This window comes from Nyctereutes procyonoides, unplaced genomic scaffold (assembly GCF_905146905.1).
Source record: "Nyctereutes procyonoides isolate TBG_1078 unplaced genomic scaffold, NYPRO_anot_genome, whole genome shotgun sequence".
In the NCBI taxonomy this organism is placed as follows: Eukaryota; Metazoa; Chordata; class Mammalia; order Carnivora; family Canidae; genus Nyctereutes; species Nyctereutes procyonoides.
This window is the reverse complement of record NW_026575028.1, coordinates 4825247-4847880: the sequence shown is the minus strand read 5'-3', so window position 1 is coordinate 4847880 and position 22634 is coordinate 4825247. Positions and strand designations below refer to the sequence as shown.

The 22634-nt window shown below is 45.6% G+C and overlaps 1 protein-coding gene across 1 annotated transcript in view; it reads right to left on the bottom strand.

The window, feature by feature from the left end:
* Positions 1–742: 742 nt before the first annotated feature.
* The window catches only part of PRMT8 (protein arginine methyltransferase 8), a 92933-nt gene continuing 71041 nt past the window's right edge, over positions 743–22634 (bottom strand). The window contains exons 7-10 of the mRNA XM_055315565.1: positions 16324–16439; positions 10518–10668; positions 2392–2513; positions 743–1619 (exon numbers count right to left, since the gene is read on the bottom strand). Of these exons, the coding sequence (XP_055171540.1) occupies positions 1536–1619; positions 2392–2513; positions 10518–10668; positions 16324–16439 (473 nt within the window). The 3' untranslated portion in view covers positions 743–1535. The remainder of the gene's footprint in view (positions 1620–2391; positions 2514–10517; positions 10669–16323; positions 16440–22634) is intronic.

Genomic DNA, 22634 nt, shown 5'->3' with positions numbered 1-22634 from the left:
AGCAGCCATGTTCACAATAGCCACACTATGGAAGGAGCCTCGGTGTCCATCGACAGATGAATGGATAAAGAAAGATGAATGGTCTATGTATACAGTGAAATATTCTTCAGCCATTAGAAATGACGAATACCTACCATTTGTTTCGACGTGATTGGAACTGGAGGGTATTATGCTGAGTGAAGTAAGTCAGTCAGAGAAGGACAATCATCATATGGTCTCACTCATATGGGGAATATAAAAAATAGTGAAAGGGATTATAGGGGAAAGGAGAGAAAATGAGTGGGAAAAATCAGAGAGGGTGACAAAACACGAGAGACTCCTAACTCTGGGAAATGAACAAGGGGTATTGGAAGGGGAGGTGGGTAGGGGGATGGGGTGACTGGGTGACGGGCACTGAGGGGGGCACCTACGGGATGAGCATATGGGTGTTATACTATATGTTGGCAAATCGAACTCCAATAAAAAAATACACACACACACAAAGCACCCTTGGTTAGCTCACATCTCCACACCTCACCGGTAAGTCCCTTTTCCCACCCCAAGAGTTTGCAGGGAATGTGCCGTTGGACCAGTCGTGACTTCATGGCTGCTTCTACCATGAGCTGCCTTCTGGGAGCTGGGAGCAGCATCTGTTGCTCCTTTGATCTTCAATTCCAGTGTGGCCTCTGTTGTCCTCCGAAGCCTCCCACCCCAGAACACCAGCAACACAGCCAGGCCATCGCTTCGCTCTCATGTGCATTTATTGAGTGCCAACAGAGTGCGTGGTACTATGCTCAGGGTTCAGAGCCACAGTCTAGTCAAAAGGAGACCAGAGCTAGTACAGAGAACATTTCATAGTTGCTTAACATCTGTAGGGGGTGGGGAAGGGGGAGAACTAATCACAAAACAAATTCCTATTTGAAAGCAACAGAATCTCCTCTGAGAGTAATAGATATTCTACGCACACGCACGCACGCACACACACACACACACACACACACACACACACACCCTGAATGAACACAGAAATATACCCATATACAGGTATTGTGGGTAAAGAAACTAATATATATGCTGTGCACGTACACACACGCACACGCACGCGCACACACACACGCACACACCACCTCACAGATAGGTAATCTGGCTTATGCTATCAAAGACACTATGTCTCCAGGTTCTAGTGAAGCAATCTGTCCTAGATGCCTGCAGCATGCAAAACTTGGAAGTTCCGGAGGTTCACAGTTAAGGAGGACAACGGGTATACATGTGTACTTTTCCATCCTCGGGGTCCCAGCCACAGCACTGGAGGTTGCTCTTTGTCGGCGACAACAAAGCCTCTGTGAAGGGCTCCCAGAGCAGAGCTGAGGAGCTGGAGGCTCTCTGTCCAGTGGCAGGGCTCACGGGAGCCCTGGTGAGTTCACCAATCTTCAAGGCAGAATTTAAAACTCTGGTTTTCGAGTGTGTAGTCCTGCAAACGGTATTCCTTGTGACAGAGCCGCAGATCGAGGTAAGAGTTTCTCTTCTTGCTCGCTCTCTGCAGCTTCCCACATGTGCTAACGCATTTTGTAGTCATTAGATACAGATGTTTCACACAGCTGTCCCTTAAAATCCAAATCTACCGTGAAATCGAGGTCTCGCTGCAAAGAAGGAGCAAAGGGTCCCGGCATTAGTGCGGTAGCAACGCAGGCACCACCCACTCCTGCAGGCAGAGGGATGGGTAACTACCGTGTTTCTAAGGTTTTCTAGCCAAGGGGTTCCCACGAACAGCCCTCAGGAATCTATTCTGGTGTCTCATTATCCTCACAGGAAGTTCTTTGATTTCTAACCTAAACCCTTCCTGTTATAATATAGAAATGTTCCCTCTGATTTTATCCTGAGAGAAAACAGAGTAGGGTGTTGAGTCTTCTGTGGCACAACCCTCAAAGCATTCTCTAGACTCTTTCAACACACATGTTTGCACCCGCGGTTACTCAAAAAGAATCACACGATCCCCAACCCCCCAGGCCCCACTGAAGAAATGTGAACTGAATATCTTCCAGGCCACCAGAAGCTGCTATTTCCTGGCTGGGCTTGTTCTAAATGAGCTGAAACCCACGACAACCGCCTCTGTGTTCAAAGCCCCTCTGATGAAGAATTGGAAGCTGTCCTCAAGGCTCAGAGTCCAGAGTGGGGTCTATGGAAAAATCTATCACCCTTGAGTTTTAAGGTGCCACGGCTAGAGGCCTTCAACAACACCCAGTCAGATCTAAACCTGGCTTTCTAACTGCTCCTCCCCTGGGACCTTGTCTGGTTGTACACAAGGCACCTGGGCACCTGGGTGAGGGGGTCCTGGGAGCTCCCAGGAGTCAGTTCCATGGGTACCTTTCTCTCTCTGACCCCAGCCCAGGCAGAGACTGCCTCAGTACTCACAACATTTTTGGCATTTGGCTTCATGGATATGGTCCCATAGATTTCCTCCCCTCTCCGGACAGTGAGGTAATCTTCCAAGTAGAAGACAGTCTGCTTCCAGTGGGTGTAGGGGGCATCGGGGGCTGAGGGGAGAACAGGGAAGTGGGAAGGAAGGGTCAGAGAAGATATCTCCAGAAGAACTGAGACTGAGACCCTGCCTGGAAGTTGCTGGGCTTCTTCTCGGACTCACTGAACCAACTCCCAGCACTCTTGCAGGGTCAATGCCTAGCCCCTGTAGTCTGCCTCCATGCCCTAGGAATCCTCACTCAGCCCCAGTGCTCCTCCTTCCATCAAATTCCCATCTCCTCAAGGCTGCTGATTTTAGTAGGGAATCAGAAGATAAAGTTGCTCATAATATAAGTTCACCAAGGGGGTGGGATGAATACCCTCTCACCAACTAAACTCATTAACACAAATGAAACTCAAAATGCTGCTGTTTTTTTAAATTAGTTCAACAGAGTGAAGATGTTCAGACAGTTTAAAGGGGAGATTTGTAGAGTAGGGCCATCCTGTCTCCCTTTAAATGACATCATGTATGCAAATTCCATAGCTAAACCGGTGTCCCACTGATACCCACAGCCTACACATCGCTTTCCCAGCCACTTCTCAGCCCTAGAACCAAACCTAGAACACTTGGCCCAAGCCTACTGTGGGGTCCTCCAAACTGGATCAAAAAGAAATGAGGGTGCCTGTGTGGCTCAGTCAGTTGAGTCTCTGGCTCTTGATTTCAGCTCAGGTCATGATCTCAGGGTCATGAGATGGAGCCTCACATCAGGCTCCATGCTCAGCGAGGAGTCTGCTTGAGATTCTCTCCTTCCTTCTCCGTCTGCCCCTTCCCCTGCCCCACTCATTCACATGTGCATGCTCTCTCTCTCTCAAATAAATAGAAAAATCTTTAAAAAAGGAAATAAGGGATAATTCTCATCCAAGAACCCCACTACTGGTCCACAGCTCACTCTTTCTGTATGATCCAAAGCTGCATGGATGCTGGCACACCCCCTTCATATTTGCCATTAAATTCCATCCAGACTCTCTCGGCACACTACATGTTCTACAGTCAAATGATGGGTCCTACTTATGGGCCATCTTCCTCAGCACCAATTGTCTTTGGTATATTCTTCCCTCCCTGTTCAGCAGGCTTCCTCTTCCTCATCCTTCAGAGTCACTTTCTCTGAGAAGCTTTGCCTGAAGATCCACCCTGAGCTTATGCTACCATAGTGCCTATCACACTGTAGCATAAATGCCTTTGTCTTTTTTCAGCTGTTTGCTTTCTCCACGAGACTGAAATTTCCATGAGGACAGGCACCATGCCAAGCTTGTTTACTGTGATATCCTCAGTGTCTACCACCACACTTGCTAGATCTGTAAGTATTGAATAAACGAACAATGGCAAAAACCCAAATAGTAGACACTTTGTTATGCTTCAAGGTACCCAGAGATGTTCAATTACGTTGGAGACTTTGAAAACTATAGCTAGTAGAAGAACCCATTATAGTAAGTTCCTCTTGGCCCTTTAGGATCTTACCTTCCTCCACCTGGATGCAGGACTCAATACTTATTTTCTCTTTGCTTAGGACCAGAGCTAAAAATGAGAAGACTTGGGAGAATATAGTAAGTGCCTTTCAAATACTTCAAAATCTGTCACATGTAAAGACTTACATGTGGCCTTACAAAAGGCATTAGAGGTAGAACAAAGAGTCACTGGGAATTACTAGAAGGTAGATTTTTAATTCATCAGGAAAAAGCTGTTCCACATTTGTCTGAGCTACTAGAAGTCCAGCCTCCAGGTGTTCCTATAACAACCACTGACTGGGAATTCATCATGTGCTGAGTCAGACCAGGTCATCTCTAAGATCTTACAAACCCCAAGATCTATTTAAATGGTAGTGAAGAATCTGTCCTCACCATTTGCAATGAACTAGCTTGATCAAATGTTAGTGGTTTGGTTAAGGACTTGCATAGCCTTCAATGTGTGCATTTGGGAAATCAATTGAAATTCAAGGTCATGGCCAGGAAAAAGCAGTCTGAGTATTTGGAAAAGCTCAAAGGAGGATCATGAATGTGCAGTCTATGCCTCTCAGATCCTAGATCCCTAAACATATCCCGCCTTCATGGCCTCTAAGGCATACCGCTGTCTAGAAAGTCCATCTGTCCCAGCACCTTCCCTGCCAACTACACCTAAATAAATTGTCAAAAGATAGTCTCTGGTGTGTGCAGAGAATGGCAGTGTATGACTGACAGCACTCTTCCCTCTACTTCCTCCTACGCCACTCAGACAGGTGTCTCTCCTGTTCTTAAAGATCTTCAGGCAAGGAGATTCAAGCATCTTCCTTCTGTCACCTAACCAGATGCCTTAGGAGAGTCCCAGAGATTTCACTGGCTCAGGTTTGGCAGGCATCAAGCCTAGGGGTGCCTGATGGTGGTCCAAAAAATATGCCAGCCTTGGGTTTGAGGAAATTGACTTTTTTTCCTTTGCCATCAACATCAAAAGTTTGAGAACCTCCCCAAAAGGTTCATTTCTGTGATGGGTCCATTAGTCGTGGACAAATTGTCTAAACCAACTTTTACAATACTAATTCTCCATTGAGGTGTCCAGGAAAAACTGATTAAAATTCAGATGTCTTGACTCTACTCCAGGAGACTTGAATTTAGTCATTGTGGGGGATGTGAAAGGGGGCAGACTTGTCAAGACATAAAAATCCCCCCCCCCAGGTCCTGTAGACACACAGCATGGCTGAAATCACTGTGCAAACACACTCGTTTGCATCTAATAACATCTCTGGGTGGGCAAGAGTGGAAAGGACATTTAATTAGGCAACAACAGGTCCAGTTTCCTGCTTCCACATTGCCATGTGTTTTCCCTATAACCCTGGGGCTCATTTTCTACATCTGCAGAATGTGGGGTGTGATATTTACCTCCCCAGGTACTTTGAGGATTAGATGGGATGACCAGGGGGAAAGGGCATACTAAGGGTGACCAAATCTGCTGTGCCCAGGACAGCTCCATTTTGCTTGTCTTCCTGGTTTAACTATGAACAGCTCTCCTTTTCACTATCAAAAGTGTCCTTAACTGAAAGATCAATTATATGGCCACTCTACCTATGACACATTAGGCCCATGTTAGGGTATTGCTAGGCCATTATAATAAGCCATTATATAATATAATAAGCCATTATAATATAACTCCCATATAATTATCATGGGAAGTGATATATATATATATATATATATATATATATATATATATCAACAGACATCAATTCAGGATGTCTATCATGTGCCACATATGGTCCCGAATTTGGGAAACAGCAACCAATACAGCCTTGCCTCCCCCTCACATCCTGCAGCCTAAGTGAGAAGACACTCAGGTAGCTGGGTTGTTCTCATGACCAAGGACAGGGATGCAGAGCTCAGGGGACAGTAGGAACAAATGGTAAAGACCTCTCACAAGATTTTTTCCTGGTGCTTTCTGAAAGGGAAATCCACTTTCAGAAAATGGAATCCTGCTTCCTGTTTCACTTCTCAGTGGCCAAGTGGATGGTAGCTTTTTCTGAAATTTAGTCCTTTTCCTAGCTATAAATTTCCAATATTCCCCAAGGGGTCAGAAGCTTCTTGGAGAATGAAAGACTACATGCCAAGAAGTTTCTTTGACCTGAGATAATTACTCACTGTCATCGGATGGCAAAGCAGGTAGGGGCTGCTAGGTATCTTGGTCCCATTGCATCATTTCACACATAATGAGCCCAAGGCCCGGAAAGTAACTTACTTAAGGCCCATCTCCTATGTCTGGCCACCCTACTGGCTGACTCCTAGAAAAACTACAAGTCTAACCCAGGTCTGCTTCTACTCCAGCTACTGCTCTTCCACCCACTCCGGCTGCCCCAAGGGACCCAGTTCCCACTTCCTGCCCCTACCCACTGAGGATGTGTCCAAGGACTGGGGAGGCTATGCCCACTGGCTGGCACAGCCTGGATCCCTGGGCTCCTGTGCCCATTTGCAGCAGCTTCTGCCTGGAGCTGCAGAGAGGGGACGTCAGAGCCATTAACAGGGATTGTTTTCAAGCTGCACACAACATGATGTGCTTTTGAGTGGGCCCCCCAGAGCCAGCTGTGGCTGGGCTGAGAAAGAAAGCTTGGCAGGCGATCGATGGGAAGTGGGTACATACAGCAGACTACACTCTGCATGAAGTTCAAAAACAGCTGAGACCAAACAATACAGTGTTCTGACATACATATAGATGTGATAAAACTTTTTTTTAAATAGCAAGGGGATAAAGAACATGAAATTATTCAGCATAATGTTCATCTAGAGGCAACATAGGGGGATGATGAGATGGGATGGAGCATCCATTTAGTTAGGTGGTGAGCTCACAGGGATTAATTATGTGACTGTGAATTAATTTACTTGTTAATTATAAATGGTACCATTATATTAATTAATAATGTACTTCCAGTTAATATTTATATTCTAATTAGTAATAGTTTATTTCTTGATATTAACAAATGTATTTACATTCTAATAACAGTAATACATTTCTTTCTAGTTACTATTGCATGCTAGTTAATAATACTTTATTTACATTCTAGTTACTGACTTAGTGGTGAGTTCACAGATGTTCATTATATGAATAAATAAATAAGCAAAAAGTGAGCTGTGCCTGACTCAATGATATCATGAACCAGGAATTAGGATAATCTAATTCGATGCATCTGAGGGCCTTAAAAACCAAAACCAAATGCTCTTTTCTATGTAGTCAGAGTACAGAGGGTCTGAAAAGGCCACTACCAAACCCACACTACCTGGTAAAGATGTTTGCCACATGCTGGAAGCAAAACCTCCTGTGGATATTCCCCCAGGTGGCTGAGGAAGCGGCTAAACAAGTTATTTCCCCTGATCCCTATGGAGATGCTACAGCAAGAGGGACCTACGCCAGCCAGAAGGTATTGGCCTTGATGAGAAAAGAGGGCATATGATAACAAAGAGATGGAATTCCCTTCCCAGAAAGGCATCAATAGGGGCCAAATTCACAATCACCTTGTTCAGTCCTTTGTGCCAGGGCAGTGGTTCTTGGGCATTTGTGCATCACAGTCACCTAGAGGACTTGGTAAGACACAGGTTTCTGGGCCCCACGCCAGAGTTTCTGGTTCAGAGGGTCTGGGGTAAGTCTTGAGAATTTTCATTGCTAACAAGTTCCCAAGTGATGCTGATGCTGCCAGCCATGGACCACACTTTGAGAACGTCTGTACCAAAGCATGGGAAGTGGAAGACTGTAGGACCTTTGGGTGACTTTTCAGACCCCTATTTCTGGGGTTCTGGGCAAAGAGGAGGCAACAAAGCACCATAGCTGCAAAGAGACAGATCGGTGAGCTCAGACCTTGATCTAGACCCATGGTCTTTGAGCCTATGAAATGCAGACCTTGTCATTTCTCTCATAGGGACTTGTGAGGAACCACAGTGTGGCTGCGACCACAGAGCAGGAAGAAATTGCACCAATAGGTTGGAGACTTTAATGCTGAGGGCAAATCCTCACCATCCCCGAGACAGCCCAGGATCACCTTCTTTGATTCTGAACTAGAGATTAACCAAGCCTTCTTCATGTGGAGGCATCAGGAATGTTGTTCCTGACACCACAGAGCCAGAGAGCCGTCTCTGGACAGGGGTCCAGGCTGTCTGCTTGACCTCAAGAAATGGAAATAAACTCAGGGAAGGGAGAGCTGAGAGTAATGGGCTGAGAGCTATGGGCTGGATCCTAGGCTTTATAGACACAGAACTTTTTCCAGAGGGCCCTCACTACACTTTCTCATCACCTACAGCAGGGCAGGCCCCAGAGGAGTCATCGTCCTGAAGATAGTAGAGGCAGGGCCAGTTGCTATGGCTTCATCCCTGGCTTCCAGTTACAGACATGGTCCTCAGCCCTCCCACTTGCTGCCACTTCTGAGGCTGAGTCTTACCCACCCTTCAAGGTTCAAGTAAAACCTCCCTTCCCCCTCCTGACTATACCTGACTACCAGGGAGACAATCTCACCTGTTGCCCCTCTAAGGAGGGTAGTAGTTGGAAATGACACAGATTGGAGGTCTCTGTTTTTTCCCAAGACAGGGGGTACCAGCACTGGTCTGGATGATAGAGACCAGAATATTGTGGTATTGGTGGTCAGAAGACACCAGTTCTGGGAAAAGCCCTTCTGGGAGGGGTTAGATAAGTCTCTTGCCCCTTCTGTACACAGGTAAAAGAGGATCATTGTCACTGAAATCCTGTGTAGTTGTTAAAAAAAAATATGTTAGCTATGTCTGTGAGTCTGTGGAAGGATCCCCAAGGTACATCTTAAGTAAAGACAAGGTGGCAGAGGGCAGTGTGTTTAGTACAAGCCACCTGTGTTTTAAAAAAAAAGGTGTAGTTTGGATATGGTACTGTACTTACATAAGATGCCACCAATGGGGGAAACACGTAAAGGGTTCGCAGAACTCTGAATTATTTTTGCAACTTCATATGAGAACTATTTCAAATAAAAAGCCAAAAAAAAGGTGTATATAGTTATGCATGTGCTTGTGTACCATTGAAATAATTTGGAAGGATACAAAAGAAATTATTAACATGTGATGCCTCTGAGGCACAGGGCTGGGATGAGTGGGAGCAGGACTTCTTCCTCGACTTTTTATACTACCTCCTCTTTTTTACACCACCTAACTGACTAAATGATGGAAGCCTGGGAGGGCAGGGAGCCCCATGAAGGACGCCTAACTTTGACCAGGAGTTAAGGAGGCCCTCGAGTCATAGCTGAGGTGAGAGATGAGGCCTGTGCTGGAGTTGGCCAGGTGAGGGGCAGGGATGGGGAGGTGCTCGGAGCTGGATGGTGGCCTCCACAATTCATGAGCTGAGGCCCCAAGGCCCTGTCCCTCAGAATATGACTATGTTTGGAGACAGGGCCTTTAAAGAGGCCTTTAAAATAAGGCCTCTGGGTGGACCCTAATCCAGTGTGACTGGTGTCCTTTTAGAAAGAGGAGATTAGGACACACAGAGAGACATCAGGAGTGCACACACACACACACACACACACACACACACACACACAGGAAAGGCCATGCGAGGACACAGAGAAGGAGGCCACCTGCAGGCCAAGAAGAGAGCCTCAGGAGAGACCAAACCTGCTGACATTTCGATCTTCCAGAACTGCGAGAGATAAATTTCTGTAGTTTAAACCACCAGCCTGTAGTGCTTTGTTATGGCAGCCCTAGCAGATGCATCCAGGGAGAAAGGAGATGACAAAAGCCTCTGACAAAAGATCTGCCTGTCCCCGTGGCACACCTGGATGAACAAGGGGTCGGCATGTGCAGAGATCATGGCCTAGGGACTTAAGAAGCCTTGCTAAATTTGGGGACTGCAAGGTGCTCAGTGCGACTGGGCTGTGTGTGCAGTGAAGGAACAGGAGAGGAAGGCCAACCAAAGGAGGGGCAGTGAGAAATGAGGTGATGGAAGCAGACTGGGGCCGGGTCTTACCAGGCTAAGCAATTTGGGTTCTCTATTGCAGGCAGCGAGACACGTCTGAAGCAGAGCTGAGAGGTGGGGGAGCACAGGTGTTCTTGGGGAATAGTGTCAGGAACTTAATGAAGGATGGATTAGGGTGGAAACAGCAAAGAAAGGAACGAGACAGACAGACACAGTCCGTAGCGTATTCAGAGACCTGGGCACGGCACTGAAGATAGGGAAATCTTACTCCACTCTGTATCCTTACCCTTCACACAGAATATGCTCAGTAAATATTAAATGAACAAATGTGCCTTTGAAATGGGGCCTTTCCCCCCTGCCTCTCCCTACCCAACACACACTCTCAGCTTTGGTCATACACACTTTCAAACACACTTTCATCTACCTTTTCATACACACCACATACTCTTTCAGCTTCCTTCTCCTTCAGCAGCCAGATGCATGGGGGAAGTGCTGGAGAAGGCTTATGGGATGCCAAGCAAGAGCCCCTGGCTTAGCCCCAGGTCCTTCCTTCCCCCAGGTGGAGGCCAGCCCCAGTCACTTCTGCAAAGCCTCAGCATGGAAGGTGGGGAGGGTCTGAAGTGAGTGCCCACAAAAGGCTCACCTGTGGAAAACCCCATTTTCTTGTGGCACTTGGTAAATTCAATATTAAAATAGGTGACCAGGGCATGGATGTAGTCATTTCGTTGTATCTGCAGGCAGAAGGCAGATGTGAATGATAGCTCTTCCGTCTTCACTGTGTAAATGTCCACTTCCTGTGGCCCAGAGGAAAGAGAATGCCGACACTTAGCGCCTCCACCAGCTCTGAGTCCTGGTCAGTAGCACTTTCCTTCTCGTGGAAGACCACCAACAGTAGACTCTCTGGGAGTGTCATTACTTTTGGGGTGGCTCCCCAGGCCCACCTACCACCCTCCCAGTGATCTCCTCCATCCTTTCTAGGGTGGGGTATGCTCAGGCAATGGTGCAAATACATTTGAATCAGAATGTGAGGGGGACAGAACTTAGAAGGTCGGTTTTCTGGGGATGAGGGGTTATGGGGGAGAAGGAGGAGAGGGGAGAGGAAGATTGATGAGACAGAGCATTTCTGAGCCCAATCTGAGCAGCCTCAGAGCAGTCCACCTCAACATTGCTCCCTTCACTGGTTCTCAAAGTGCAGTCTGGGATGATGGGCATTAGCATCACCTGGGTGCACATATTTAGTGGGGTGGGGGTGGGGAGGGCATCTCAGACCTATGAATGAAAACAGCAATCTGTGCTTTATCAAGCCTCCCCCATGATTTGTGTGAACCATATTAGTCATTTCTCAAGTTTTTGACATTCAAGTTCCCAGCAACAGGAGACATAAGTATTATCTTGAGACTGAGGACCTGAGCCCACCCAAGGTCACAGACTGAACTGAGGGAAGTTCTGCTTGCCATTTACACCAGGCCTGGATGGAAGAAAGAAAAAGTGAGAGAGAGGGAGGGAAGGAAGGAGAAGGAAGAAAGGGAGGAAAGAAAAAGGAGGAAGAGAGAGAAGGAAGGAAGGAAGGAAGGAAGGAAGGAAGGAGATAAAGAAAGGAAAGAAAGAAAGAAAGAAAGAAAGAAGAAAGAAAGAAGAAAGAAAGAAAGAAAGAAAGAAAGAAAGAAAGAAGAAAGAAAGAAAGAAAGAAAGAAAGAAAGAAAGAAAGAAAGAAAGAAAGAAAGATAGAAAGAAAGAAATAAGAAGTAGGAGTTTTTCAGTTCTGGTCAGGAAATGGAGAACACAAAGAACTAATAATTCTAACAATTTCAGTTGGGAAGTGGCTGAAAATCAATGTTGCGTGGGGAGTAAGTATAATGAAAGACAGTTTGCAATGTGCTGTTCTTTTCTGTGTGAAGGATGCTGTCCTGCTGTTTGCTGGCTCTGATGAGACAGGGCAAACCTCCCAAGAGCCTTAGAGGCATCCAGGCAGCTTTCAGTGAGGTCTAAGGAAGCTTCCCATTGTCAGGGTGAAGACTCTGTAAGAGCCAGATAGGTATCTGTGTGCCTGGACTGGTTCCAAGGGGCTCTCCTGAGGCCCAGATGATGGAGTATGTTGGGGATAATTAGAAGAGGGGTCTGAGAATAGGGATACAAGAGCAGGGAAGACACAGGATGATGTAGCAGAAATGACCTTTATCTCTATATGTATCTAGAATAAATATAGGAAAAGCAGAATCAAAATATCCAGGGCCTTGAAAGAGAAGTCCTGCCTCCACGGGGGTGGACAAAGGAAGAGGTGTGGTCAAAGAAGCAGGTCAGATCAGAGCCCTATTGTGGTCTGTGGTGTGCAGCCATCACACCTTCTGGGGGAAGTTGAAGTTCTGACCTATTAGTTGGAGAGTGGGATTGCAGATTGAGGGGAACGGAGAGCCCCTTGGTGATGTCACCTCAAAGGCCATTTTTGCTGTGCTTCTGGAACCAAGGATGGGGAAGAAGAATCAATGGAATGGGAAGCCCTGGGTTGGGCGTGCAGAATTTGATGGGATTAGAAAGCCACCAGTGTAGCATCCCTGGGAAGTGGCCATCTGGTGCTTGCTTGGACACCTTCATGGATGATGCATTCACTACCTGCCAGGAAGCTGATTCCATTTCCTGACATCTCCAATGGATGGGTCCCTCTTCAAAACGTGTAAGGAAGAGTACACACCAGTCTCTGAAATTTCCACCCATGGAATAAGCCAAACGCCCATTCCAGCTCACACGGGCCCCCTAAACCTTTTCTTCTCTAATGTAAACTCCATCTGGTTTTTCATTCACTTCTCGCAAGTCATGATTTCTGACTCCATCACCTTCCTTGTTTGGGACATACTTTAGCAGTCTCCAATCTTGAAGAACACACTGCTGGCTCAGACAGTACTTGGTTGGCCAAGCCCCTTCCCTCCACGGCATTCTGTTCATGCTCTTTTTTTCCTTTTGTCTTGGGAATTGAGTGTAGGGTCCTCCATTATATGTCATCCTATTAAGTTTGGGCCATGACTCCTTTTTAAACCTGGCACCTGTCAGCCTACATGACATTCATCATCCCACTGGCCACATGTTGCCCATGGTTCCTTCCAGTTCAACAGCTCAGAGCAAGATGTGTTTAACTGTGTCTTTGTTAATGGCATTAGCACAATCCACCAGGCTCACGGTGTCTATACACTCACTGACTACCACCTCCTTTTTAGCCAGGGCCAGGCTCCAGGCTCTTTTTGAGGTACGTGTTATCTTTTTCTCTCAGTCCCTCTGCCTCCAGCCTAGCCTGGTCTTTCCATTGTACTTTTGGCTCACCTCAGCAGGTTGGCCCTCACCATCAGACTGTTGCCCGTTATGGGTCTGTGTACCCTTGCTGTGAAACAGCACCTGACAGCCCTCAGTCTTCCTTTATGGGCCTCCCTTCTCACATCCCCAGGGCTCTTCTCCAAACCAACCCATTAATCCCTCAGATCCATTCAGACTGTACTGTCCTCTGAATCCAAAATCTTCCATGACTCTGTATCACTTACTTAAAGATAGCAGTCCTCTCGGCCTGAGCACAGACAGTGAGCCCTGGAAAGTCGGCTCCGGGACACAGCTAGACCTGGCTCCTTTCTCTGGTCACCCCCCTCATTTCTTCATGACTTTCAGGGGGCACACACACACACACACACACACACACCACACACACAAACACACCACACACCATCCCTGTGGATCAGCAACTCTACCTCCATAGGGTCCTTCTCTCAGATGTGCATCAACCACTGTCAGCTATCAACTCCCTGCTACAGACATTTACATCTTAATGGAGCATCTGAAGGAACAAAAGGGGCTTCAAGACAGAAGTAATGAAGCTATACATTAAAATGATGACAGTGATGGGGCACCTGGCTGGTTCGGGGGTGGAACATGGGACTCTTGATCTCTGGGTTGTGAGTTTGAGTCCCACATTGGGCGTGGAGCTCACGAAGATAAAATAAAATAAATAAAATAAAATAGTGACAATGGAAGCAGTTGGTCTTTTGGAATCGTGGCCAGGGCATCTTGCAAAAGTGGACAGCTGTGGCTGAGCTTTGGAGACACAGGGGCCCTCTGGGTTCAGGTCCACCCCCCCCCACCCCCCGTCAGACCCAAAGCCTACAGAGCCAAACCCATTACTCTGGCTTCCTAGAGCCCAGAGTCCTGTGCTGGAAGGTTTCTGATTTCCTGCTGTAGCAGAATCTCTGACACTGCAGGGGGTCCCCCTGACTCAGCCTCAGGAAACCCCCATGAAGCAGAGGGCTCTGGAGGCATCAAGCGCTCTTAAGAGCCCCTGACCGCTGTTATCCCCACCACTAAATAACGTTAGGAATGCACATCTCAGAGCAGAAGTCTGGTCAAAACAAAGCCTTAATTATAATAAAGTGTCACACTCTGCAACATTAATAGCGATAAAAGTAGCAATTAAGTGTGTGAAGAAGGGCAAGTGTTTTCCCAACAGGCTTGGCAAAATGTTGCTTAGCACATTCCCAAGCAAGCTAATGGAGGAGCTCTCCCAGTTGCAGAGGCACACACAGACAGCCCTTACCCTTGTCAGGGAAGACATCAAGAAAGGTTGTGGGCACAAGGAGGGTACAGGACTACAGCACAGAGCTCTGGTCCTGACACATACTCATAAGCCCCAAGGAGTTTACGGGAGTGTGTATAATGCATGCCCTTCTGCATCCCCTTCCCTGAGTTTGGTTGCTTTGCTCCTAGCTGCACTCAGGTATTAAGACCCTTGCTGGGAATGGAGGGAAGAAGGCAGGAGGCCAGAGTGGCCTTGGTGGTAGGGGTATGGGGTGGGGAGGAGAAGCAGGCCAGTCCATCATGTGACCTACAGTAGACCTACAGAAGCACAGTGGCCACACTTACCCACCAAAGGTAGAAAGCCACCTGGGGTCAAAGCACATTGAAGGAGTTGTATCTTCAAGCTGACGTCACGACATGCAGGTACCTAATTGTTACACATAGCTGCTACATGTCATTCGGGCAAATTCAGTTGCACCAGTTTGGGGGTGTACTTTCCTGCTTCTTGTTTGGGACAGGGAGAGGGAAAGACTTCAGGGACAGAGGGGCCCGTAGGACAAAAAACCCAAAAAGGACAAGTTTGCTTGCAACCAATCCTGCCTGGACTTGGAATGGGCTGAGTTAAGACGTAGTGAGAACACTGTCAAGCTCAGAGCTCAAGACTTATACTCCCAGCCACACCTCTTGGGCAGGATGGTATAAGAGGGAGGCAGCATCTGATGAGATTCATCTGTGTGAGGCTCTCCTAGTTTTTTTGGCCTCAGAGGTCCCTTCTAAATGCTGCAGTGACACTATGGATCAAGAGCTGTGGTTCTTAGGAAGACTGTGCCCAGGGACAAAGGACAGTTGTGACCTGGGCAAAGCAGCGATTTACATCAGAACTTCAGAAACCTCTCCTCATCCCTGTGACCCTAGAATCTTCCCCTTTATCCATTGAAAATGTTGCAGGTCTCCAGCCCAATACTCTCTGAAAAGAAGTGACATGTACAGGACCAGAGCGGGCAAGTATGTTTTAGCAAGATGGGGGCTGGGTCAGCCAATGAATACTTACAGAATGAAACCAGATTTTTAAATTAAAAAGTTAGCTTTAACCATATGAAAGGATGTCTTCTTAGATTTAAAAAAAAATCAGTAGTTTATATGTTCAACATAATGTATTGGCATATACAAATGCAAATTCTTAGGAAAGGGCTGGAAAGATCAATCCGATGTGTGAACAGCATTACCTCCAGGAAGAGCATGGGGTTGAAAGGGAGGGGAGGTCAAGGGAAGCTTTTGTTTTCACTCTATCAAATTTGATATGTTTGAATATTTAATAAGAATGCACTAAGCATTGGTGTGCTGAGGATGCTGACCAGCTGTTCTTAATTTGCACTGAAGAAAGCCTTGTCAGAAAAGCTGTTAAAACACGTACAAACAAGACCACTCAGGAACGGGGTTGGGTAGCTCTGTCTGGCCGAGTCAGATGTGTGCTCAGAAGTGGGAGTATAATGCCGGTTACACAGCAGATTGAGGTACGGGATTGCTTCCCTAAGAGGGCCATCCACCTCTGAATGGAGGAGCTTCCCCAAACCTGAGCATACCCTCCTGCCTTTCCTCTGATGCCCCCCTCCCCCAGACTCTTCCCCTTGCACCACCAAGGGATGTGAAATGATTCCCTCCCTTCAGCTGTGCCACCATGGAGTCCAGTGGCTCTTTCTGTGGCTCTGCTTAGTGTGAGCATCTTCTTTTGACTGGCAGTAACTTTGGGGTGCCAGAGGCTCTGGCCAAGGTGGCCTTGCTTCACCAGGCCAGGGCTGTGTAGGAGCTGAGTATTGCTTTTACTTCAGGCCCACAGCTTTCCAGGGTGGCACAGCTGGGTTGCCAGCATGCTTGGGCCCAAGCAGAATGAGTCTGCAGACCTTTATTAAACAGGCATTGGTCACCACTTGCTTTGGATCCACGATGTCCACCAGGGGCTCCTTCATGGCAACATCCCGGATACAGGTCATATCAAAGCCATAGACATTCTCCCACCCTGTGAAAACAGAGTGAGACATGAGGGCCAGCAGCAGGACCCCCGGAAGTCTTCCCAGCCCTTCTAAGTGCTAGAGCACAGCATGCCCAAGAGGGTGAAGGGCAACCCATGTTCTCCTGCAATCAGAATAGAAGAATTGCTCATCTGGGTGGAAACCTCTGCAGGATGTACAGATCTCTTTAATGGTTAGGAAAACAAAAGTTCAGAGAGGCTGAGAAACTTCTCTAAGGTCACACAGGTAGAATGCCACAAGGTCAAGACTAGAATCCAGATTGCCTGACTCTTCCTGTGTCTACTTTCCTATCCCTCTCTCTGAGCCAGGAGAGCCTCCTACAAATCCCTATCTGCCATCCTCATTTGTATCTTGATGCCTTTGCTCAAGCCATTCTGCACACTCAGAAGACTTATCTCTCTACTTCTCCTGTCCCCACCCACTGAACCTTTAGCAAAGCAGAGAGAAACATGGGCTCTTAAAGTGAAATAGACTACTTTGCATCCCAGTACCATCCTTACTGGCCAGGCCCTTGTGTTAATTCCCTAAACTCTCTGAACCTCCATTTTTTCAACTGCAAAACAAGGGGGGAGGGTGTGTCTGTGAGAGCCTTTGCCTTTCTCACATGCCATGATGCACTCACTAAGAATCTATCCTATAAGAAATATAGGTTACCCAGCCATCCCAGTGGTGTTCGTTGGCCCCTGGTGGCTGCTCATAAGATGCTTTGAGAGGGAGAAGGATGTAGGGTACAGGGTTGGTGAGTAAATGAATGCACATCTGATGGCCCAAAACCATCCTTAAATGGTGGCACTCATTGCTACCGTTGATTGACCACCAAGCTCAGGCCAGACTCTTCATTTAATCTATGCAGCAACCTCCAGGGGATACTTCTACTGACAGCCAAGGAAACAGGCTGGGAGAAGTTGGTATCTGGCCCTTACACAGTATCTGGGTCAAGATCACATATCAAGGAGATGATGGAGCTAGGGCTCACTCCAGCTTGTCCCCTAACCCTTCAGGTACACAGACTCAGTTGTGAGAGCAACTGAGAATGCATTTTCCTCTCCCTGTACTGCAGAGGTGGCCTAAGCAGAGGCTTTAGTTACCGAGCAGCTGAATCTCATTTGTCTACTTATTCAGAGGAGTCTAGAAAAGCATCCAAGGAGGGATGCTTTTCTCTAAAATCTTATGGGATTAAATTTCCTTTTAAAATGTGCATCAAACAAATGGTACCTTTGGGAACTATGTTTCTATATGTTTAGGAGAGGGGGTGTGTGAGGGCGGAGGTGGGAACAGTCCGTGAAAGCTGTGCTTCTTTGACTCCTTTCTAAGGCACACAAAGATCTTCCTCAGGGAGAAGAGTCAGAGAAAATAATTATTTCCCAGAGGGTGAGCACTCGTGAAATTCTGGCTTGAGGATAAGATGCCAGTCATATACCATTAAATCACATGAGGTTGGTGCCAAATTCCCAGTTGAAACCTATGATTGAGAAGGAAGCCGCTCGGTTGGCAATGGGATGTGCTTCAGAGGAGATCCCCTTCTACAGTCTGGAAATAGCTATCAGTCCTCTCCCCAGATAAAATATATACACTAAACATGTTGCCTTCATTTAAAATCTTTCCTTAAGACACCTGCTACCATGTTCCTGCTCCTTCCTTCTCTCAGCCCTGCCTTCAGTTGAGGTTCAGGGCAAGTGTCAGGCAAATACCCAAGGGAGTCTATGTGTGTGATGGTTAAAGGCCTTGGCTTTGGATTTCAACTCTGGGCTCTGCCATTTATTTGTTGTGTAATGTTAGCAAAAATTCAGCTCTCAAAGAGTTGGTCTCTTCTTTAAAATAGAGATGATGATAACCACAGCTACTCTATTGTGTTGTCCTGAGGGTTAAATGTGATAATATAATGTAAAGTGCAGGAGGGGATGCTTGGCACATAGAGCAGCTGATACATAGTGATTGTTATCATTATGTGGTTTGAGCTTTGGCTTTGCCACCGTCTAAGCTGTACAACCAGTGAGAGATCCATCCTCTTCTCTGAGCTTGCTTGTAAAGTGAGTTTGGTTCAGTGGTTCTGTGCTCCAGAATCAACTGGGACACTTTTAAAATATAAATTCCTGGGCCTGAACCAGACTTACTGAATCAGAGTCCACAGATTTGGGATCCAGGAAGCGGGAATTTTACAAATCTTTGTAGGTAGGGGCGCCTGGGTGACTCAGTTGGTTAAGAGTCTGACTCTTGATTTCAGCTCAGGTCATGACCTCAGGGTCATGAGATCAGCCCCACATCAGGCTCTGCACTCAGTGGAGAGTCCACTTGGGATTCTCTCTCTCCCTCTCCCTCTGCCCCTCCCCCTTGCACATGCATGTGCATCCACATACTCTCTCAAATAAATAAATCTTTAAAAAGATATTTATAGGTAATTCCAACCAGAGAGTGAAAAGCTTTGTACTAGATGATCTTTAAAGCCCCTTATAGGGACACCTGGGTGGCTCCGTCAGTTAAGCACTGGACTTTTGGTCATGATCTTAGGGTCATGGGATCCAGCTCTGTACTTAGTGGGGAGTCTGCTTGAGATTCTCTCTCTCTCTCTGCCCCTCCCCCCACCGTGTGCACACGTTCTCTTTCTCATTCTCTCTCTCTCTCTCTCTCTCAAAAAAGAAGTCCCTTACAATCAAGAAATGGTGAGCTTAATATCTCATGCTTTTGTGAAACCTTTTCTAACCACTCTCAACCATGGGACTACTTCTTCTGTATCCTCAGCGCCTATAACCCAGCATTTAGCACAATACAAACACACAGATAATGCATTTGTAATTGAAATTCATTCCCAAATATTTAATGGTCTATACTGCTTTGCAATGTCCAGTATTTTAGTTACCTTTTCAGATTAATTAATTAATTTCAGTTAATTCATGTTTTTCTCCCTAGCTAGACTACCCTGGCTTCAGTTATTCAGGAGAAAATTCTCCCAGGACATTAATTTGTTTCCTCTTCTTTCTGCTAACCATTTATTTCCCACTAGCTCCTTTAACATCAGTGGAGCAGGGATGGGAGACAACACTAATCAAACAGATTAATGTTTCATTGCAACTCTGTCTTGTTTATTGACTGAGTGTATGTGGGGTGAGGGCCATTGGCTACCAGGAAATATTGTCATTAATTTTCTTATTTAAATTTAAACAATAGCATCAGAAGGACCTGTGAACTTTTGTTTACAGACTAAAAAACAAACTCTTGTCCCCAAAAAAGGAGAAAAGAAAATCCTAAAAAAAGGACTGCACTTTGGCATGATGAATGTAACTAAAGCAACAGCCAAACCCCAACCTATCATTATGACAGACTAGATCAACTCAAATCCCCACTTTAACAGCCTGGCAGAGGAAAAGGCATCCTCTTTTCTGGGCATAAATATAGTGCATCTGTCTCTACTGTTCTTTTATTGACATTGCCCAGCATTAAGAAAAAATTACAAGTTTAATGAAAGAGGAAAAAAAAATATGACCCATCATCAGAAGAAAATATAGTCAATAGAATCAGACTTAGAGGTAGCCCAGATGTTGGAATTATCCAATAGCGACTTTAAATTACCTGTAATAAATAAGTTAAAGAATCCAACGGAAAAACCTGCATGAACAGATGGAGAATTTCACTGGTGAAATGGAAACTATAAAAATGAGCCAATGGAAATGCTAGAAATGAAAATCACAGTATCAGGGATTAAGAATTCTTTCAATGTGCTTATTAACAGAATGCATACATCAGAAGAAATAATGAATAAACTTCAAAATAGGTCAATAAAAATTATGCAAACTTAAATACAAAGAGAGAAAAATACAGCACTTGAGATCCATGGGATAATATCAAACAGTATCTAATGTATGTGTAATCGGAGACCCCAAAGAAGAAGAGAAAGAGAATCAGTCAGGAAAAAATATTTGTAGAGATAATGGCTGGAAATTTTCCTGTATTAATGAAATCATTAATCCATAGATCCAAGAATACTGTAGAATCCCAAGTGGGAATATGTACAAAGGAAAACACATATAAACACATGAGAATCAACCTGATGAATATCAAAATAAAGAGAAAATCCTAAAAGCAGTTGCAGAAAAAGAAATATATGAATTACTAGAGAACCAACTTTATATTTCATTGGAGAGAGCTGGAGCTATATCCTCCTTCCCTACCCTGGCCATAGTTTCAGTTTTTCCACTGGGCAGATGGAATTGCCTCAAAATGGGCTCAGAGGGAAAAATAGAACAAGTGCCACGAGGTGCTACTTGCCATTTCTCCTCTAGACAGAAGAGAAGGTGTTTACAATAGTTTCATACATTTTAGTCTCTCAGGCCCAGAGACAACTCTTTGTATAAAATAGGAGAGGGCCCCCTGGGTGGCTCAGTTGGTTAAGCATCTGCTCAGGTCATGATCTCAGGGTCCTGAGATTAAGCCCCGTGTCAGGCTCCCTGCTCAGCGGGGAGTCTGCTTCTCCTTCTCTTTCTTCTTCTCCGCACTTCCCCGGTCTTGTGTGCTCTCTCTCAAATAAACAAATAAAATGGTAAAAAATAAAATAAGATAGGAGAGAGCCAGAGAATAGAACTCTGGATGTTTGGTGTGAAGGTGGAAAAGAGCCGAATGGAGAGGAACTGAGCCCTCCAAGAGGTCCTGCCTTTCCACCCTCCCTCAGGCTGCAAGCACCACTGACTCCATAGGAAGCCTTCCTTTTCAACTTCTCCTGTGCCAGGAAGCTGGTGCCCATACCTCTGACTCTTAGCAGGTTGGAAATTCATGTATTGGATAAGAAATCAAATAGAATATCTACCACATTTCCTTCTAGTTTTAAGATTCTATAAATCTCCTCTATAATAGAAATTTTTGAAAATGATTCTTCCTTTCTGGAGGTAAAATACTACACCTTGCGCTTTCTTCTACTGCTTATTTTTACTCCTTCATTTGTTCATTCATTCATTCATTCACTCAACAAGATATAATGGGCCTAGTACATGCCAATCATTTGCCTCTCTTTTTTCTGTGTTCTCTCCTAGTTGGTGAGCAAAATGAGGGCAACTTCTGTGTTTCACTCATTCTTGGTTTTCATGTTGCATGTGGTTGAGAACGTAAAGAAAAAAGGAGTGGGATGGAAGGGAGGGGAGAGGAGGGAGGAATGGGTGGTGGAAAGTAGGAGAGGGCCGGAAAGAGGCTGTTTTATAACAATTTACTTCATGAAAGAGTCTGGGCTTTTCTCAGTTTCCTGCCCCACTTTAAGATTTTTCTTTTTTGGCTAGTTCTTGAACCAACTGAAATTTGCTTACAATTGTTCCCTTAGCAACCAACAACCTTTATGCTTTACTTTTGATTTAGAACTCAGAGTAACCAAAATCTCTGTTTATTTGAAACAGATTTTAAAATGGGCTTGCTTCCTTTACTAAAAACAAAAATGGATCATTAAAAAATGTTTCAATAGAAAACTTCACAGTTTTTAAAATAAGTTTTACATGTATGTTTGATTTTTATTTTTTGGGTCTGGGGTTTTTTTGAATAGTAGACTGCAGAGAGTGAGAGAGAGAGAAAAGACGACTCCAGAGTAAACATTTCACAGGAAAAAAGGAGGCTAATTTAAATTTGTTTTTCTTTCCCAGAAGCTATGAAAATTGCAGTGGGCAGCATGAGATTAAATCACATGATCTCCAGTCCTGGAGATCCCTCTAGGATCTTCCCTCTAGCACTTCCCAGGGTCTGTGCAAGTCCTCTCCAGCTCCAGCTGGCTCACTACAACGTATATGCCACAGGTTCCCAAACACAGTCCAGAAAAAGGAGGAGGGTAAGGTATGTTTGCTTTTAAACCATGAGGAAGTTCCTTAAAGAGCTGTGCCCAGGGTCAGGGCTCAATAAATATTTACGCATAAGAATGAAGAATGCACCTGAAGGTTCTCCTCAAAAACACTATTTGGTATAGTTACACAGCAAGAACTTCAAAAGCAGCATTATAATGTAGCTCCAGGGAAAAATATGTCCTATTTATACATGCATTTGATCAATGTTCACTGTTGAGTTGTTTCTACAATCTACGGTGAGAGCACATCTGTCCTAGATTCTGAGCCACTGGAGGCCAACAAGCTTGGCAGTCAGGCTCACTTGCCAGAACTACAAACAGAAAGGGACATGTTCAGAGCATAGATCAGTCTGGTGCCACGTACCACCAAGAG